The following is a 20,992-nucleotide window of genomic DNA, read 5'->3' as shown; positions in this document are numbered from 1 at the left end:
TCTATACAGTCCACACTAAACGCTGCGTGGGTTCCTGCCCTGGAGCACAGCTCTCTCTGCTCTCTACGTTTCTCTTTTGGATGACTTTGACCTTGCTACATTACAAGACTTGCATCTAAAATACATTTAAATAAAATGACACCCATACAGCTGAATCACTCTGACGACCATCAGAACTGTAAAAACAGTCTCCAGAGAGCTGGTCCGAACGGAGAGAGATCCTGATCCTCAGACAGAGAGAGGGAGGTCTAGCTGGAACGCTGTTACAGTACAGTGCAGCGATGAAGTGTACTGTGCTTATAATACAGCGAGTGCTTCCAGAGTGGTTACCTGGTAAATTGTGTGGCGTGCAGGGTCAGGGGAACGTAGGTTCGCGTCCCGGCTGTGCGAAGCCTCCATGGGTTAGGGAGGTAAATCCAGACGAGACGGTTTCTCCTCGTTGGCTAAGCGGACCCGACCGGCCAGGCACCTGGAGAGCTCAGAGCGAACACCTGCAGCGCCAGCCTTTGTCCACTAGAGGCCGGTAGCTTGCTGGAATCCGCTCTCGAGTTCCTGGGTGTAGACGAGGAAGCTGGCTTGGTCATGGCATTGGAGGATGTCCACTGAAGCTTCAGTTCCACTGGGGGGAAAATAATTTAGCACACTGAATAATGCATTTATTATTATTAGAATTATGATTATGATTTTTTTAATTAGTCAGCTGATCTTGGGTCGTCACAACACCAGCGGGTCTGTGAAACCAGCCGAACCTGTTCATGAATTCTGAGAACACCAATTCCGGACAGGGAAAGGCATCCAGGTTAGTACAGAGTGACACAGGCTGGGCTAACTCATCATTATTCCTACCTGTAAAAAAAAAGTGGGAGTGGGCAAATGATCAAACACACAGAATAACATTTACAAGAAACTGTTAGCCTAACTGACTTGACAGAAGAGTTTCTTATAGCGTTATCCCAGAAAAAAAGACACATTAGAGTATATATACTTATCGTTTTATTAATGAATTAATTACTAACGAAAGGTGAACACAGAACTGCTGCACACTGGCATTATTTAGCACAGAGACAGGAAACAGAGGGCAGAGCTGCTCTCAAGTCTTCAGGTTTCAATTTATAGCAAACAGACATCATCATCACTTACGCAGGACTCTCATCAGATCCGAATTCACACAGCACTCGTATTGCAACACTAAATCACTAAGCAGCCAGTCAAGTTCCATTCTTACTAGCTAGTGTTCAGGGTGTGCGCCAGGCTGAGCCTCTGGACTGTCCGAAGGACAATCTGAGCAGGGAGGGACAGAAGGGATTTTAAATGACCATCAAGCCTTAGTGTCTTACGTACAAGTACAGTGTGCCATGTGACGGTGTGCCGGTACAATCGCACGCTGTTGGGCACACGCTAACCAGAACTCAGGCAGTGCTGTAGCCAGACTGACTGGCATGTCAAGGAGAAAACAAAAGCCATCAATCAATAATCAAACTAGCAAGGCACCGGAGGTGCTTCACTGTGCAAACCTCCCAAAACAGCCACCCCCCTAACCCTGCCCTGAGGGAGCCACCCCCCCTCCCTTAGTCCCGGAGCAGCTCAGAAGTTAAACGGAATACAGATAAAGGCGCTATTTCAAGGAGTCGAGTTTGTCAGCTGGGACGTGAGGTTTACATTTTGGTTTCAAAAGACAGGGTTGAAGAAATGGCACATGGTACATACCCAAGCTACACCAGTGTGTCTTAACTAAGGTCCCTCTCGGAACCCCTAACAGTCCAGGTCTTCGTTACTGCTGCATCCTCGTAGTGACACGTCTACAGGCTGAAGCGGTCGCTCCGCCACTGCAGGTTAGGGGTCTTTTTTATTCATGTATGGCTCTGTTTGTTGGCCGAGGTGTCAGGAGCCAGCTGAAGGGACACAGGGCTAATCGGTAGTCTTGATATTTAACAGCTGAAGCCACGCTGTCCTGATCGGCAATGCCAATAAGAAGTCTTGCTGTGCATTAGCTGAATGACAGGCAGTGCTGCTGTCCCTTATCTGACACACTGTTGGGCTGTATTCTTGTAACCCATTAGCTGGAGTATCTCCTCAGTGTTGTTGATCTGCAGCCTTCATTTCCACTCTCTGAAGCCACCCTGTCCTGATTCGTGATCTTGTTGTTGTTAGCTGAAGTAGCAGTCTTGTTCTCTGAAGTCTGTTCTTGGTTTCTGTTGCTGGATCGACGCGGTGTCTGCCGGTGTGGACACTCTGCTGACCAGTAACCCTGCTATCTAGCGCTGCACACAGATCGAGCTCACAGCAGAAACCAGGTGCTGACAATCAGGTGAGGGTCCCTGGTGTTGGATCGGGCTGATCCACCATTCCAAGTGAAACCAGTAAAGACACAGCTGTGCTGGGGTTTGCGTTGATCGCTGCTTTTCACTCTGCAGAGAATAGCGATCCACACAAACCCCAGCAGCTGTATCTTCACTTGTTTTCACTTTGAATGGTAAATCAGCCCATAATCGACGCCGACGACCCTCACCCGACTGTCAGCGGCGAGCCCGATCGAACCATCGGATAACGGGCTCCTGCAGCTCTGCCGTGCCCCCCTAGCTGAAGTGTCTCCCCAGCCTGGCGGTGCGGTAGTCCACTCTGAGCTGCACGAAGGCGTGCAGCAGGTTGCGGTCCAGGTTCGTGAGCTGTTCCCCCGAGCAGACCTGCTTCAGGTTATCAGGAGCCACCACCAGGAGGTTGCACAGAGCGTGGAGAGTGTCGAACAGCTGCAGTACAAGCGGGACCTGCAGGGGGAGACAGAGAGAGGAAGGGAGCGAGCGAGCGAGAGGGAAAGAGAGTCAACATACAGAGAAAAACAGAAATCTCTCTGCAGTCTATTGCAGCCTACAGTCTCGTCTCAAGTACCTTTCAACCCCCCGTACACATTCTTGTACCAGTACACCTTCATATTCCCCACAACTCCATGCCTTCCCCCCTGCACCTGTACCCCTCCTCTTCCCCTCTGCATCCCCACATTTCAACCCCTCGCACCCCTCATTGCCCCTGCTCCCCGGCTCTCACCCTGAACTCCTTGGCCCCTCGCCGGTACTCTGCCACGTCGCAGATGGCCAGCATGCCCCCCATGGAGCTGTACATGAACTGCTGCAGGTGCTCCAGGATGAGCCGGTGGAACCGCACGCCCAGCTCCATCAGAACCGTGTCCACGTTCTTCCCATCCATCGAGATCCGAACCCGCTCCACCTGCTTCATCACGTAGGCACACACCTTCACGCACGCCTGGGAGAGACACAGAGATTCAACTACCAGTTTAATACGACACATTTGTGTACAATATGTATAAATTCTCCTGGAACTGGACAGGGTGTGTGTTTTGCACCAATGGGACGATCCCTCTCCTGAGGCACTCACATTGGTGTACTGGATCGTGACGTTGTTCTCGTCCTCTGGTTTGAAGTCAGTCTTCTTCTGCTCCGTGGCGAGGATGTGCTTCATCTGCCCCACCATGCAGTTCAGGGTCCTGTGTAGAGGTAGAGGTAGAGAGAGAGAGATAGAGAGAGAGAACACAAGAAAAAATATGAACAAGTGGAGGCTATTCAGCCCATCACTGCTCACCCAGTCCCCAGCAGCTGACTGATCTTAAATCTTGGTCAAATCTTAAAGCTTGCAGTCTATTTGTGTTTGTTTATTTGTTGTTTTAAGTATGACTCACTTCAACCTCAAAACATACTTCAAACCAGAAGTTGACATCGATCTGCCCCCCAGTCTGTGTGTCCGTGTCCAGACTGACCTGTCAATGCCAGAGTCCAGCTTCACCTCCATCTGCTCGATGACCTCCTTCTTCTTCTGCATGCACTCGGTCAGCTTCGGGGAGGAGCTGTGGTAGGGGTGAAGAGAGACACAGCAGTCAAGAGTGCGTGAGAGTGCGAGTACGAGTGTGCGCGCGTGCGTGAGTGCGTCAGTGCAAGTATGAGTATGAGTGTGCGTGCGTGTCAGTGCGAGTGCGAGTATGAGTGTGCGTGCGTGTCAGTGCGAGTACAAGTACGAGTGTGCGTGCATGTCAGTGCGAGTACGAGTACGAGTGTGCATGCGTGCGTGTATCAGTGCGAATACGAGTATGAGTGTGCGTGCGTGCGTCAGTGCGAGTACGAGTATGAGTGTGCGTGCGTCAGTGCGAGTACGAGTATGAGTGTGCGAGTATATGAGTGTGCGTGCGTGTCAGTGCGAGTACGAGTATGAGTGTGCGTGCGTGCGTCAGTGCGAGTACGAGTATGAGTGTGCGCGTGAGTGTGAGTACGAGTATGAGTGTGCGTGTGTGCGTGAGTGTGTCAGTGCGAGTACGAGTGTGCGTGTGTGCGTGAGTGTGTCAGTGCGAGTACGAGTATGAGTGCGCGTGTGTGCGTCAGTGCAAGTACGAGTATGAGTGTGCCTGTGTGCGAGTGTGTCAGTGCGAGTATGAGTGTGCGTGTGTGCGAGTACGAGTATGAGTGTGCGTGAGTGCGTCAGTGAGAGTATGAGTGTGCGTGTATGAGTGTGCATGCGTGAGTCAGTGCGAGTACGAGTATGAGTGTGCGTGCGTGTGTCAGTGCGAGTACGAGTATGAGTGTGCGTGCGTGTGTCAGTGCGAGTACGAGTATGAGTGTGCGTGCGTGCGTCAGTGCGAGTACGAGTATGAGTGTGCGTGCGTGTGTCAGTGCGAGTACGAGTATGAGTGTGCGTGTGTGTCAGTGCGAGTACGAGTACGAGTGTGCGTGCGTGTCAGTGCGAGTACGAGTACGAGTGTGCGTGCGTGTCAGTGCGAGTACGAGTATGAGTGTGCGTGCGTGTCAGTGCGAGTACGAGTATGAGTGTGCGTGCGTGTCAGTGCGAGTACGAGTACGAGTGTGCGTGCGTGCGTCAGTGCGAGTACGAGTGTGAGTGTGCGTGCGTGTGTCAGTGCGAGTACGAGTGTGCGTGCGTGCGCGTGTCAGTGCGAGTACGAGTATGAGTGTGCGTGCGTGTCAGTGCGAGTACAAGTATGAGTGTGCGTGCGTGTCAGTGCGAGTACAAGTATGAGTGTGCGTGCGTGCGTGTCAGTGCGAGTACGAGTATAGTGTGTGCGTGTGCGTGTCAGTGCGAGTACGAGTATGAGTGTGCGTGCGTGCGTGTGTCAGTGCGAGTACGAGTGTGCGTGCGTGCGTCAGTACGAGTATGAGTGTGAGTGTGCGTGTGTGCGTGTCAGTGCGAGTGCGAGTATGAGTGTGCGCGCGTCAGTGCGAGTGCGAGTATGAGTGTCGCTCATACTCACACGCACACGCAGTCACGCTCAGTGCGAGTACTCACACGCACACAGTCACGCTCACGCTCACACGCAAGTGTGCGTGGTGCAGTGCACAGTATGAGTGCGTGCACGCTCATAGTCACACGTATGAGTGTGCGTGTGCGTATGTCGTGCGATGTCATACTCCACAAAGAGTGTGCGTGTGCGTGTCAGTGCGAGTATGAGTGTGCGTGCGTGCGTGTCAGTGCGAGTATGAGTGTGCGTGCGTGTCAGTGCGAGTACGAGTATGAGTGCGTGCGTGCGTGTCAGTGCGAGTACGAGTATGAGTGTGCGTGCGTGCGTGTGTGTCAGTCAGTGCGAGTATGAGTATGAGTGTGCGTGCGTGCGTGTGTCAGTGCGAGTATGAGTGTGCGTGTGTGAGTGTGAGTGCGAGTATGAGTGTGCGTGTGTGTGTGTGTCAGTGCGAGTATGAGTGTGCGTGTGTGTGAGTGCGAGTATGAGTGTGCGTGTCAGTGCGAGTGCGAGTATGAGTGTGCGTGTGTGTGTCAGTGCGAGTACGAGTATGAGTGTGCGTGTGTGTCAGTGCGTGTACGAGTATGAGTGTGTGTGCGTGTGTGTGTCAGTGCGAGTGCGAGTATGAGTGTGCGTGCGTGTGTCAGTGCGAGTACGAGTATGAGTGTGCGTGCGTGTGTCAGTGTGAGTATGAGTGTTCGTGTGTGCATGAGTGTGTCAGTGCGAGTACGAGTATGCGTGTGTGCGTGAGTGTGTCAGTGCGAGTACAAGTATGAGTGTGCGTGTGTGCGTGAGTGTGTCAGTGCGAGTACGAGTATGAGTGTGCGTGTGTGCGTGAGTGCGTACGAGTATTACGAGTGTGCGTGTGTGCGTGAGTGTGTCAGTGCGAGTATGAGTGTGCGTGTGTGCGTGAGTGTGTCAGTGTGAGTATGAGTGTGCGTGTGTGCGTGCGTGCATGTCAGTGCGAGTACGAGTATGAGTGTGCGTGCGTGCGTCAGTGCGAGTGAGTGTGTGTGCGTGAGTGTGTCAGTGCGAGTACAAGTATGAGTGTGCGTGCGTGCGTGCGTGTCAGTGCGAGTACGAGTATGAGTGTGCGTGCGTGTGTCAGTGCAAGTATGAGTGTGCGTGTGTGCGTGAGCGTGTCAGTGCGAGTACGAGTGTGCGTGCATGAGTGTCAGTGCGAGTACGACTATGAGTGTGCGTGTGTGCGTGAGTGTCAGTGCGAGTACAAGTATGAGTGTGCGTGCGTGCGTGTCAGTGCGAGTACGAGTATGAGTGTGCGTGTGTGCGTGAATGTGTCAGTGCGAGTACGAGTAAAGCCCGGAATGGACCAGTCTGCTCAGCGATGGTGGGTTTGCTCCCACACCTGTCTTGAGGTGTGTGCTGGAGCAGCTTCCCGGCGCACTCACCTGATAAGGGGCATGAGGTGGTCGTTGAACTGCTTGTCAAAGAGGTGGAAGATGGTGTTGGCCTGCTGAACCACGTCCAGGAAATACAAGTTTGCATTCTTGGAGTCTGGAGAGGGGATGGCTGGAGAGAGAGAGATTAAAACCTTTAAATAGGGGTTCTGATTTCAACAGCAGTGCCCAATAGAGACAGACATTTTTAAAGCGCCACACACTTTGGTAAGTGCTGAGAATCTGTGGCTCTGAATGTAATGTACAGACTGTACCAACTGGGATATTTTCTGACAGTGAGAAAGAAAGCAGCCACACTGACCTGCCAGTCCTATCTCCAGGGCATAGTCCATGTGATCCACACACAGGTGATCCACCAGCAGCAGGAAGATGGAGTACGCATTCTTCGGGAGGTCTGAGGGGTCCGACAGCTGGGAGAGGAGAGGAGAAAGAAGACAGAGAACAGCCAGACATGGTACAGCATTTAGAAACATGGTAAATGCATCGTATAGCCATGGGAAAAGCATGGGAGAAAACGGCATAAATACCCTTGGAAACTTTTATAAGTGTACCCTGTATCAGCCCTCTCGCGCTCTCTCCCTGCCCCTGTATCAGCCCCCTCTCTCCACCTCTCTGTTGTGTCTCCCCTCCTCACCCTGTATCAGCCCTCTCTCCCTCTGTTCTCCCTCCTCCTCACCCTGTATCAGCCCCCCCCTCTACCCTCCTCACCCTGTATCAGCCCCCTCTCCCTCTCTGTTCTCTCTCCTCCTCACCCGTATCAGCCCCCTCTCTCCCTCTCTGTTCTCCCTCCTCCTCACCCTGTATCAGCCCCCCTTTCTCTCCTCCTCGCCCTGTATCAGCCCCCCCCTCTCCCCTCCTCACCCTGTATCAGCCCCTCTCTCCCTCTCTGTTCTCTCTCCTCCTCACCCTGTATCAGCCCCCTCTCTCCCTCTCTGTTCTCCCTCCTCCTCACCCTGTATCAGCCCCCCTTTCTCTCCTCCTCGCCCTGTATCAGCCCCCCCCTCTACCCTCCTCACCCTGTATCAGCCCCCTCTCTCCCTCTCTGTTCTCTCTCCTCCTCACCCTGTATCAGCCCCCTCTCTCCCTCTCTGTTCTCCCTCCTCCTCACCCTGTATCAGCCCCCCTCTCTCCTCCTCACCCTATATCAGCCCCCTCTCTCCCTCTTCTCTCTCCTCCTCCTCACCCTGTATCAGCCTCCTCTCTCCCTCTCTGTTCTCTCTCCTCCTCACCCTGTATCAGCACCGCCTCTCTCTCCTCCTCACCCTGTATCAGCCCCCTCTCTCCTCCTCACCCTCTCCCCTGTTCTCTCTCCTCCTCACCCTGTATCAGCCCCCTCTCTCTCTCTCTCCTCACCCTGTATCAGCACCGCCTCTCTCTCCTCCTCACCCTGTATCAGCCCCCTCTCTCCCTCTCTGTTCTCTCTCCTCCTCACCCTGTATCAGCCCCCTCTCTCCCTCTCTGTTCTCTCTCCTCCTCACCCTGTATCAGCCCCGCCTCTCTCTCCTCCCTCCTCACCCTGTATCAGCCCCCTCTCTCCCTCTCTGTTCTCTCTCCTCCTCACCCTGTATCAGCCCCCTCTCTCCCTCTCTGTTCTCTCTCCTCCTCACCCTGTATCAGCCCCCTCTCTCTCCCTCTGTTCTCTCTCCTCCTCACCCTGTATCAGCCCCCCCTCTCTCTCCCTGTTCTCTCTCCTCCTCACCCTGTATCAGCCCCCCCTCTCTCTCCTCCTCACCCTGTATCAGCCCCCTCTCTCCCTCTCTGTTCTCTCTCCTCCTCACCCTGTATCAGTCCCCTCTCTCCCCCTGTTGTCTCCCCTCCTCACCCTGTATCAGCCCCCCCTCTCTCTCCTCCTCACCCTGTATCAGCCCCCCCTCTCTCTCCTCCTCACCCTGTATCAGCCCCCTCTCTCCCCCTGTTCTCTCTCCTCCTCACCCTGTATCAGCCCCCCTCTCTCTCCTCCTCACCCTGTATCAGCCCCCCTCTCTCTCCTCCTCACCCTGTATCAGCCCGCCCTCTCTCTCCTCCTCACCCTGTATCAGCCCCCTCTCCCCCTCTCTGTTGTCTCCCCTCCTCACCCTGTGGCAGCGTTCAAAGGCATGCCGGGTCTCCTGCAGCAGGTTGACCACCACCTCCTGTGAGAGGAAGGTCTCCCCGTGCGTGTCGATGCTCGGCCCCAGAGACAGGTTGGTGCGCTGTCGGATTCGCTCCTTCAGGTCCTGGATGCTGCGGACAGAGAGGGGAGGGGACAGTCACACTGCTGCTCATTGAGGGGTCTGGGTTTCCAAGCGGTCCAGTTTTACAATACGATTAGGGTGACTGTTTCTCTTTTTGCTGTAAATAACTCAACATGCTGTGAAGAAGTTCTCTATGTAGGGACAGAGCCACACACCAAGCATTTTGTTTATCTAGCTTTACTAGGCTGAATGGCGAAGCAGGTACCCGCCAGTGCCCAGCGCTCGTTTCTGGTGGTTCTTGGCCTCGTAGTATCTCTGCAGGACCGTGGCACTGCGGCTCTGGAGGAACTCGCGCTCCATCTCCATGTAGCTCTCCAGGTACGAGGAGAAGATGTTCTTGGTCAGTTTGGACAGGAAGGTCTGCTTGTCTGTGCCCAGGCTGAACTCTGTCAGCTTCCCAGCCAGGGTCGTCGTCCTGCGAAAGACGCACACGCAGAGACAACACAAACACACACCGAGATAGAGACACATGCACAGAGACAGAGACACACAGAGACGGACGCACACACACACAAGAAGACAGACGCACACAAAAAGAAACAGAGACAAACGCACACACACATGGAAACAGAGACAGACGCTCAGACACGTTAATAAACAGGAAGACCATGTTTCAGTATAAAAGATGTAATCTAGCAACTGTGGTCAATTACATTTTACAATAAGAATACAAAATGCACAACTTATTACCTTACTATAAAAATCACAGAATAACCAGAAACAATGCTGTGTAAGAATTCAAAATCCTGAGTCTCTGTACTGTAACATAACTGCAAACTATCTGATTTTATCAGACACAGGTGTGAAGACAAAAGAAGAGCTTGTGCACAAGAACAAGCAGAAAACAAATCTGCAGTAAAGAGGTTCAACAAATAATGAATACTGAGTGACTGCCTGAAAACTGACACTTGGGGGCATGTGTGCACACGCAGGACAGATCACCGAATCAGTGAACCAGCTGGCAGAGTAAGACGTTACCTGATGCACAGATCAGTGAATCAGCTGGCAGAGTAAGGTGTTACCTGGTGCACAGATCAGTGAATTAGCTGGCAGAGTAAGGTGTTACCTGGTGCACAGATCAGTGAATCAGCTGGCAGAGTAAGGTGTTACCTGATGCACAGATCAGTGAACCAGCTGGCAGAGTAAGGTGTTACCTGATGCACAGATCAGTGAATCAGCTGGCAGAGTAAGGTGTTACCTGATGCACAGATCAGTGAATCAGCTGGCAGAGTAAGGTGTTACCTGGTGTACAGATCAGTGAATTAGCTGGCAGAGTAAGGTGTTACCTGGTGTACAGATCATACAAGTTCTTCAGGTACTGCTCAGCATCCGCTTTGCGACTTTCCTCCAAATTGTCCCTCACAAAGTTCTGAAACGGAAACAAAATGCATCGTCACAAACGAGACGGGCTAACCAGAAACACAAGAGTTTGGTCTTTATAAAAGCTCTGCTGTGGAGGGTCTGGCCTGCGCTGGATCACCTGCAGCTTGTTCTCGAAGATGTTCTGGATGAGTTTAGCCACGACGGTCTCCGGGCTGCTGAACACCTCCCCCACCTGCTTGTTCACGCGCTGGCACAGCTCGGCCGTGTCTTCAAAGACATCATTACGAGAATACGCACCCTGGGACACAAAGAGTTAGAGAGTCAGGACCAGAAGATCCCGCAGACGGCGGCAGGGATAGAAATAAGACTCCTACTGCATAGCAGGTTCACCCAGTCCAGGTTTTAATGTGTGCTTGATTACCCCCAGTGTGTATGCAGCTCAAATGTGTCTTCTTAAACTCATAGTAAAACCAGGAATAGATCAAACTGCTGTGCAATGGGAGTCTTACTTCTGGATATGGATATGTGAAAACGGAGCAGTGGGTGTAAAGTGGAAAGATTAGATCTTGCACCTGAACACATTTTAAAGGCCTACCTCCTGGCACTGTTTGATGTATACGTCGACACAGTGAGCGTAGCCCTGGAAGAACAAGGAAACAGAGAATATTCAGAAGCTCTCACTCGGGTCTCAACATCACAAACACCAAAACAACTTCAATCTACAGCAGTGCATTCACTAACTGCGCCACCTCATAAATAAAGCAGGGTCACTGGCATATGGTTATGGTTAGGCTAATGGTAGCATTGCAGTCTAATGCAGCCACCAACAGCCCTGCAGCATTACTATACACTGTATGTGATTTACGGTTACATGCAAAAGTACTAGAAAACACAAGACAACCTTCCACAAAATGTCAGCTATGGTAACCACCCCCGGGACTCACCTTGAAATGCAGCAGCACGGCGGCCGCCTGCCTCATGCGCGCGATCTCCCCGCGGCGCTGTGCGCTCGTGAACTCCTGGATCAGCTGCCGCTCCAGGTCGTGGTATTTACCTGCGAAACCCCAGGGAAGCCACGCGCGTTACAGAGGACCGTGTGCTGTGGGACGGTGGAGCAACACCAAAACCTGGTGCCTGAAATCAGCACCAGGATTTAATATTCTAGTGCTTCACAAGCACGATTTACAATTCTGAACGCCCGTTCGATGCAATCTCTAAAAACAGTGCAATTCAAATATAAATAATGAAAAACTCAAATTATAATGCAGTGATCCTTCCTTTTTTGTTGTCTGACTTGCACATCAAATAACAACATGACACTCTAAACAGTGGACTGGTGAAGGGCCCACATGCAGTCACATATAACACTAAGAATTTGGGACCTTTGTGACTGCAGGCAGGTGCTCTAATAGCTGCGCTACAAGGGCAAGGCTCCAGATACATAAGAGCTGTACCAAATCTGCACCTGGGGCAGAGCAGACCATGAACACATCCTCGGAAACTCAGATCAGCCCTCCAGCGGACAATCGAAACTTTAAAACTGCACGCACTTCCAGCGCATTCCTGCCTGGATCGGTTACACTTAGTGTTTTTATACTTCACTATAACCCCCCCCCCTTTCCACAATCATTTAGCAAAACAGCAATCATGTGGTTTGTCTCAGTTCCAGGATAATTCCCGGGCATCACCTCTCGCAAACGCAAACTCAAAATCTTTACTTACTTGCAATCTTTGCCTTAACATCAGCAAACCTGTTTGAAACCAAACAGAAGCCATTAGAACAAGCATCAGAATAATAAAAAAATAAAAAAAACAACGTTCACGCTTACTGCCTCCTGCACAAAATAAACTGAGAGAAATCACTCTGCCTGCTCTGTGTAACTAAAGATCCTTCCATGCATAATAATGTGCATCAAATCAGATCAGTGAGGTTTTAAAGTGCATGCAGGGTTTTTCACTACTCGTCCATTGATGAAAAGCAGCTACCTGTCAAAAGGAAGCTCCTGCGCAATCAGGTGCAGCTTCTGAATGATGTCAGCGGCCTCTTTGATCTAAAAAACAAAACAAACGATTCAAATAAAGGTCCCGAGTGGTTTCCGCTGCCAGTGCAGAGCTCACACAGCCTCTGCTCTCAAGCACAAGCGAGTGATGCAGCTCCTCCCTTTAGCAGAGTATCTGTCCTCTAACTAAGATTAACCAAATCCCATGTAGAGGTTGTGTTCCCTGAAGTCAGGATTTGTAGTGGTTGGGGATGCAGCTCTACCTACCTTTGCAAGGGATTTGCAAAGATTGGGAAAGGGTCACGGTTCAGGTTGGTCGCGGTTTGTTCTTCATTATTTGTTAAATAAGAGACTCAAGATGACCTAGGTAATAAAGCCAGCAATGAGGAATGAAACTGAATGAAGCGCAGCAGCTGTGGATTGCGCCGCATGTGTGTTCCACGTTTTCACTGTCGCCAGCAGTCTACCCTGCCACAACCCCACAGGCTCCCTCCCTGGTCCCCTTCCCGCTGCTCACCTTGTCCGGGTTGTTGAAGACGTCGCTGCGCAGCTCCCCGTCCAGGAACTCGTTGAAGTAGGTCATGAGGCGCTGCGCCTCGACGGCTCTCTGCCGCGGCGTGTTCACCCCCTCCAGTTGGTCCCCCAGGTGACACACTTTCGTGGCCACGTAGCTGATGTGCTCGTCCAGCTCCTGGAAGTGCTGGAACGCCACCTGCATAGAAACGCAGACCCGGGTGTCAGAGTCTCACACTCACACTCACAGACATGCTCCTGTGTTCTGCAGGGATGGAAATAAGACTCCTGTTGATCAGCAGTTTCACCCATTCCAGATTCTCATACTAGCTAGATAGCGTACAACAAGCTCAGGTGTGTCCTACTAAACTCACAGTAAAACCAGGAATGGAATGCAGTGGGAGTCTGGTTTCCATCCCTGCAGATTCTACTGCTTTCAAAGTTTTCTTTCAAGTTGCAAAAAAACGTACTTCTACTAGCGATGACCTTAATGAGGGTTCTCTAGTAGGTTTCGTCCAGTGACACACACACCCTCCTGCACCCTCCACACACACGTGTCTCTGGGTACCTGGTTGCTCCTCTGTAGGTCCTGCACTTTGTGTGCAAACACCTTGGCCTCTTTCTGACACTGCTGTTCCAGCTTCTCCACCCTCCTCTGGATTCGCTCGTCCAGCAGCTTCAGATCTTCAATGTGGTTGTCAAACTCATCCAGCAGCCTACAGGGGGGCAAGAAAGACGACTGTGACTTAACAGGGCCCATCCAAAAATCAACCCAGTCATGCCCTGCAAGTTTGTTTGGGTAAGGCTGGCATCTGTCCCTAATCATCCCTCCCAGGCGTGCAACACTGCCGTCGCAGTCAGACACGCTGGGCTTCCTCCCAGATCACACTCAACAGCAGGAAACACCCAACCGCAACCACTGACAAAGTGCTTCCAAATACAAGCAGACTTGATCACTTTAAAACAGGGGATCTCATCGGATTACACTACAGTGTTCGTGCGCCCCCCTGTATAACGCTATAATCAGGGCCATAGTTACCAGATCATGGTATTTGTGTTCCACCTTATGACAAGAACGAAAGTGCTGGTGGAATGGGATTATGGGGCAAACAGGAGCCTCCGTCACACCGCCTTACAACCATAAGGGCATAAAGGTTTGCCTTGTAAAGAGAAGCTCTGTATTACTGTAAAGGGGAGCTCTGCATTACTGTAAAGGGGAGCTCTGCATTACTGTCTTGTAAAGGGGAGCTCTGTATTACTGTAAAGGGGAGCTCTGTATTAAAGGGGAGCTCTGCATTACTGTCTTGTAAAGGGGAGCTCTGTATTACTGTAAAGGGGAGCTCTGTATTAAAGTAAAGGGGAGCTCTGCATTACTGTCTTGCAGGGTTTACCTTTTGGGGTCAAAGGCCAACGCCCCTCCTTTGGAGCCGCCCCCCGGGGTCCTCCAGGCCAGTCTCTCGATGTACTCGTCTGCATCAAAGGGCTCCTGCAGCGCCCGGGAGACAAACCGTTACACCCAATGAGACACGCACATGCAGGCACGCACACGCAGAGACACACAACGAGACATGCACATGCAGACACGCACACACAACGAGGCGCGCACACGCAGGAGTGCATTTAAAACTGCTGAAGCAATCGGCCCATGTCATTAAAATATACTTTTCTTACTAGCAGAACATTTAAACAAGAACCCAAACAAGGATACAGGACAAAACCACACCCTGGACAAGGGCCAGCCTTCCCAGCTGCAATGGGTGGCACAGACCAAAAAATAAACCCCAGGGAAATGCAATCTGCTGCCTTCGCAGGGTTTAAGAATCAGTCTACACTCAGGACTGAGGAGATTTAGAGGGAAACAGAAATATATTAAAAACGACAAAACTGCTGGTGTTGCTGCACCTGGACTCAGGCTCCCAAAATCGGTTCGGCGCAACACTTAACCCTGTTCCACAAGGTGTGCTGAGCACACACTTCTCTGCTGGTCTGTTCAGGTTTACGTACTGAAAACTGCAGAGTCTGGGGCAAACAGAGCTGCACTCTGTTTCTTTGCAATAGGAGTTTAAGATGCGGGATTGATAGGAGTCAGCAGAAAATCCACTGGCAGCAGCCTTTACGAGGTTCCTCATTAACCAGTACAAATTCCACTACAGTAAAAACGAAACCACCGCCAGAGAAGACTGCAGGCAGTGTAACATCAGGGCGGGCCGAAAAAAACAGACATCTTCTCTAAAGTTTAGAGAAAAGAAAAGCATTGTCAGCTACTGGCAACAGCAAAATCAGCTGCCTCAGTGCCACGACAAATCTGCCAAGAATTACTGTTCAGACTGGTGAAACCTGTAATGAAACCATCTGCCTCTGTGCCCTGGGAATCGCACTGCCATCCCTGCGGGTCATTGTTTGTTTAGCACCCACACAAGAGCAGATTACATGGGAGAGGTACAGGAAGACAACGGCAGAATAAATACTGCATGCATTATTAACACAGTCGATTACTGCAGGAGTCTGACGCCCAACAATAACACTAGCAAGAGAACTGGCTTTATCAAATTTAACAAATACAGCAAGGTCGAAATGACTGGTGCAGTGTAACCCTGTACAGCGTGCACAGCAAATAACAGCAATACATCATGCAGTGTACATCTATACAGTCTACACACAGAGGAAACCCCACCTCGATAACCTGTACAGCATGCACAGCAAATAACAGCAATACAGCACGCAGTGTACATCTAAACACACAATACAGCAGCAGCAATACAGTCTACACACAGAGGAAACCCCACCTCGATAACCTGTACAGCATGCACAGCAAATAACAGCAATACAGCACGCAGTGTACATCTACACAGTCTACACACAGAGGAAACCCCACCTCGATAACCTGTACAGCGTGCACAGCAAATAACAGCAATACAGCATGCAGTGTACATCTATACAGTCTATACACAGAGGAAACCCCACCTCGATAACCTGTACAGCGTGCACAGCAAATAACAGCAATACAGCATGCAGTGTACATCTATACAGTCTACACACAGAGGAAACCCCACCTCGATAACCTGTACAGCGTGCACAGCAAATAACAGCAATACAGCATGCAGTGTACATCTATACAGTCTATACACAGAGGAAACCCCACCTCGATAACCTGTACAGCGTGCACAGCAAATAACAGCAATACAGCACGCAGTGTACATCTATACAGTCTACACACAGAGGAAACCCCACCTCGATAACCTGTACAGCGTGCACAGCAAATAACAGCAATACAGCGTGCAGTGTACATCTATACAGTCTATACACAGAGGAAACCCCACCTCGATAACCTGTACAGCGTGCACAGCAAATAACAGCAATACAGCGTGCAGTGTACATCTATACAGTCTACACACAGAGGAAACCCCACCTCGATAACCTGTACAGCGTGCACAGCAAATAACAGCAATACAGCGTGCAGTGTACATCTATACAGTCTACACACAGAGGAAACCCCACCTCGATAACCTGTACAGCGTGCACAGCAAATAACAGCAATACAGCATGCAGTGTACATCTATACAGTCTACACACAGAGGAAACCCCACCTCGATAACCTGTACAGCGTGCACAGCAAATAACAGCAATACAGCACGCAGTGTACATCTATACAGTCTACACACAGAGGAAACCCCACCTCGATAACCTGTACAGCGTGCACAGCAAATAACAGCAATACAGCACGCAGTGTACATCTATACAGTCTATACACAGTCTAAGAGGAAACCCCACCTCGATAACCTGTACAGCGTGCACAGCAAATAACAGCAATACAGCACGCAGTGTACATCTATACAGTCTATACACAGAGGAAACCCCACCTCGATAACCTGTACAGCGTGCACAGCAAATAACAGCAATACAGCATGCAGTGTACATCTATACAGTCTACACACAGAGGAAACCCCACCTCGATAACCTGTACAGCGTGCACAGCAAATAACAACAGCAATACAGCACGCAGTGTACATCGTGCACAGCAAATCAGCAATACACACAGAGGAAACCCCACCTCGATAACCTGTACAGCGTGCACAGCAAATAACAGCAATACAGCATGCAGTGTACATCTATACAGTCTACACACAGAGGAAACCCCACCTCGATAACCTGTACAGCGTGCACAGCAAATAACAGCAATACAGCACGCAGTGTACATCTATACAGTCTACACACAGAGGAAACCCCACCTCGATAACCTGTACAGCGTGCACAGCAAACAGCAATACAGCATGCAGTGTACATCTATACAGTCTACACACAGAGGAAACCCCACCTCGATAACCTGTACAGCGTGCACAGCAAATAACAGCAATACAGCACGCAGTGTACATCTATACAGTCTATACACAGAGGAAACCCCACGTCGATAACCTGTACAGCGTGCACAGCAAATAACAGCAATACAGCATGCAGTGTACATCTATACAGTCTATACACAGAGGAAACCCCACGTCGATAACCTGTACAGCGTGCACAGCAAATAACAGCAATACAGCATGCAGTGTACATCTATACAGTCTATACACAGAGGAAACCCCACGTCGATAACCTGTACAGCGTGCACAGCAAATAACAGCAATACAGCACGCAGTGTACATCTATACAGTCTACACACAGAGGAAACCCCACCTCGATAACCTGTACAGCATGCACAGCAAATAACAGCAATACAGCACGCAGTGTACATCTACACAGTCTACACACAGAGGAAACCCCACGTCGATAACCTGTACAGCATGCACAGCAAATAACAGCAATACAGCACGCAGTGTACATCTATACAGTCTATACACAGAGGAAACCCCACCTCGATAACCTGTACAGCGTGCACAGCAAATAACAGCAATACAGCATGCAGTGTACATCTATACAGTCTACACACAGAGGAAACCCCACCTCGATAACCTGTACAGCATGCACAGCAAATAACAGCAATACAGCACGCAGTGTACATCTATACAGTCTAGAGGAAACCCCACCTCGATAACCTGTACAGCGTGCACAGCAAATAACAGCAATACAGCATGCAGTGTACATCTATACAGTCTATACACAGAGGAAACCCCACGTCGATAACCTGTACAGCGTGCACAGCAAATAACAGCAATACAGCACGCAGTGTACATCTATACAGTATACACAGAGGAAACCCCACCTCGATAACCTGTACAGCATGCACAGCAAATAACAGCAATACAGCACGCAGTGTACATCTATACAGTCTATACACAGAGGAAACCCCACCTCGATAACCTGTACAGCGTGCACAGCAAATAACAGCAATACAGCACGCAGTGTACATCTATACAGTCTATACACAGAGGAAACCCCACCTCGATAACCTGTACAGCGTGCACAGCAAATAACAGCAATACAGCATGCAGTGTACATCTATACAGTCTACACACAGAGGAAACCCCACCTCGATAACCTGTACAGCGTGCACAGCAAATAACAGCAATACAGCACGCAGTGTACATCTATACAGTCTATACACAGAGGAAACCCCACGTCGATAACCTGTACAGCGTGCACAGCAAATAACAGCAATACAGCACGCAGTGTACATCTATACAGTCTACACACAGAGGAAACCCCACCTCGATAACCTGTACAGCGTGCACAGCAAATAACAGCAATACAGCACGCAGTGTACATCTATACAGTCTACACACAGAGGAAACCCCACCTCGATAACCTGTACAGCGTGCACAGCAAATAACAGCAATACAGCACGCAGTGTACATCTATACAGTCTACACACAGAGGAAACCCCACCTCGATAACCTGTACAGCGTGCACAGCAAATAACAGCAATACAGCACGCAGTGTACATCTATACAGTCTACACACAGAGGAAACCCCACCTCGATAACCTGTACAGCGTGCACAGCAAATAACAGCAATACAGCACGCAGTGTACATCTATACAGTCTACACACAGAGGAAACCCCACCTCGATAACCTGTACAGCGTGCACAGCAAATAACAGCAATACAGCACGCAGTGTACATCTATACAGTCTATACACAGAGGAAACCCCACCTCGATAACCTGTACAGCATGCACAGCAAATAACAGCAATACAGCATGCAGTGTACATCTATACAGTCTACACACAGAGGAAACCCCACCTCGATAACCTGTACAGCGTGCACAGCAAATAACAGCAATACAGCATGCAGTGTACATCTATACAGTCTACACACAGAGGAAACCCCACCTCGATAACCTGTACAGCATGCACAGCAAATAACAGCAATACAGCATGCAGTGTACATCTATACAGTCTATACACAGAGGAAACCCCACCTCGATAACCTGTACAGCGTGCACAGCAAATAACAGCAATACAGCATGCAGTGTACATCTATACAGTCTATACACAGAGGAAACCCCACGTCGATAACCTGTACAGCGTGCACAGCAAATAACAGCAATACAGCATGCAGTGTACATCTATACAGTCTATACACAGAGGAAACCCCACCTCGATAACCTGTACAGCGTGCACAGCAAACAGCAATACAGCACGCAGTGTACATCTATACAGTCTACACACAGAGGAAACCCCACCTCGATAACCTGTACAGCATGCACAGCAAATAACAGCAATACAGCATGCAGTGTACATCTATACAGTCTACACACAGAGGAAACCCCACCTCGATAACCTGTACAGCATGCACAGCAAATAACAGCAATACAGCATGCAGTGTACATCTATACAGTCTATACACAGAGGAAACCCCACCTCGATAACCTGTACAGCGTGCACAGCAAATAACAGCAATACAGCACGCAGTGTACATCTATACACAGAGGAAACCCCACGTCGATAACCTGTACAGCATGCACAGCAAATAACAGCAATACAGCACGCAGTGTACATCTACAGTCTACACAGAGGAAACCCCACCTCGATAACCTGTACAGCGTGCACAGCAAACAGCAATACAGCATGCAGTGTACATCTATACAGTCTACACACAGAGGAAACCCCACCTCGAATAGCTGCGCTGTCGTTGTCATGGCTGGATTCATGGTGAAGCCGGACCGGACCTGGGCCGGACCAGAGAGGTCAGTTCTGAGACGGATAGCCGGCCTCTGTGTAAAACAGTTCAGAACCGCGCTGTCTTGTTATCGGTTTATTTTCACAGCGGAAGAGTCGGCCTGTTTTGTTTTCCTGCCCAGCTACGCCATGTCGGGACCGGAAACTGAGACGAGAAGTCCCGCCCCCCCAATGAAGAGGGGCGGGGGGGGGCGGGTCCGCGTGCACGAGCTGCGGGGAAACGACCGTCGCTGCCAACGGTCACGATTCTGGAGGGACAGACACTTTAAAAATACTGTACTGACAGTGTGACGCCGTGCAGTATCTAGCTGCAACTCTGCAGGGATAGATAAAAGTTGAATATTTATGAAACTTGTCAAAGAAGCCAGGAAGCCTAGAGCACGTCGTGCATGTCGGGTAGTATTTGATTCATAAAATCAGACCCTTAAACGCTTTGATTCTTTTGTGTTGCTTTACACACAGCCGCACCCAGACTCTGAATAAATGATCTGGTGCATCTTCATCTTCTGCTTGCAGCGCGGGAACTGATCTCCTCCGAGTATTACAACTCTGCTGGCGAAGCTCCCCTTTCCTCTGGACCGATGAGGCTGTAGCAATGCAAGAAGAGGGGTGAGCGCTGGACTGGGAGAGGGTTCCATGAACACCCCCTCCCCTCCCAAAGAGCGGAGCGGTGCTAGCGGACTCCAACCCTAACCCTAGCTCAGAATAGGGGAACAAGGGGGTTCCCAGTGAGGATCGCCTCTCTGCTGCTGGGTTCACAGTGAGCATGGGCTGTTGAAGGCACCCTTATAAATAATAGCCAAATACTATAGTCCAGTGTTGAGCTGGGAGAGCAGGTGTTAAAGCACACAGCAGCAGCGACAGCTCTCCCTTCAACCAGCCAGCCAGCCCTCCTTTCAACCAGCCAGCCAGCCAGCCAGCCCTCCTTTCAACCAGCCAGCCAGCCAGCCAGCCCTCCCTTCAACCAGCCAGCCAGCCAGCCAGCCCTCCTTTCAACCAGCCAGCCAGCCAGCCAGCCCTCCTTTCAACCAGCCAGCCCTCCCTTCAGCCAGCCAGCCCTCCCTTCAGCCAGCCAGCCCTCCCTTCAACCAGCCAGCCAGCCCTCCTTTCAACCAGCCAGCCAGCCAGCCAGCCCTCCT

The 20,992-nt window shown here is 50.6% G+C and overlaps 1 protein-coding gene across 1 annotated transcript; it reads right to left on the bottom strand.

The window, feature by feature from the left end:
- Positions 1-980: 980 nt before the first annotated feature.
- Positions 981-20,019, bottom strand: LOC121324239 (exocyst complex component 5-like). The gene is made up of 18 exons (XM_041265907.1): positions 19,787-20,019; positions 14,131-14,225; positions 13,308-13,455; positions 12,744-12,938; positions 12,213-12,277; positions 11,949-11,977; positions 11,171-11,280; positions 10,822-10,866; positions 10,384-10,524; positions 10,190-10,272; positions 9,109-9,318; positions 8,745-8,892; positions 6,971-7,079; positions 6,661-6,781; positions 3,770-3,856; positions 3,391-3,499; positions 3,043-3,258; positions 981-2,765 (listed from the first exon to the last, which is right to left on the bottom strand). The coding sequence occupies exons 1-18, from the start codon at positions 19,823-19,825 to the stop codon at positions 2,577-2,579; spliced, it is 2,139 nt and encodes a 712-aa protein (XP_041121841.1). The 5' UTR covers positions 19,826-20,019; the 3' UTR covers positions 981-2,576.
- Between the last annotated feature and the right edge of the window lie 973 nt (positions 20,020-20,992).

Source organism: Polyodon spathula, chromosome 12 (genome assembly GCF_017654505.1).
Source record: "Polyodon spathula isolate WHYD16114869_AA chromosome 12, ASM1765450v1, whole genome shotgun sequence".
Lineage (NCBI taxonomy): Eukaryota > Metazoa > Chordata > Actinopteri > Acipenseriformes > Polyodontidae > Polyodon > Polyodon spathula.
The sequence above is the reverse complement of the archived record's forward strand: the minus strand, read 5'-3'. Positions and strand labels throughout refer to the sequence as shown.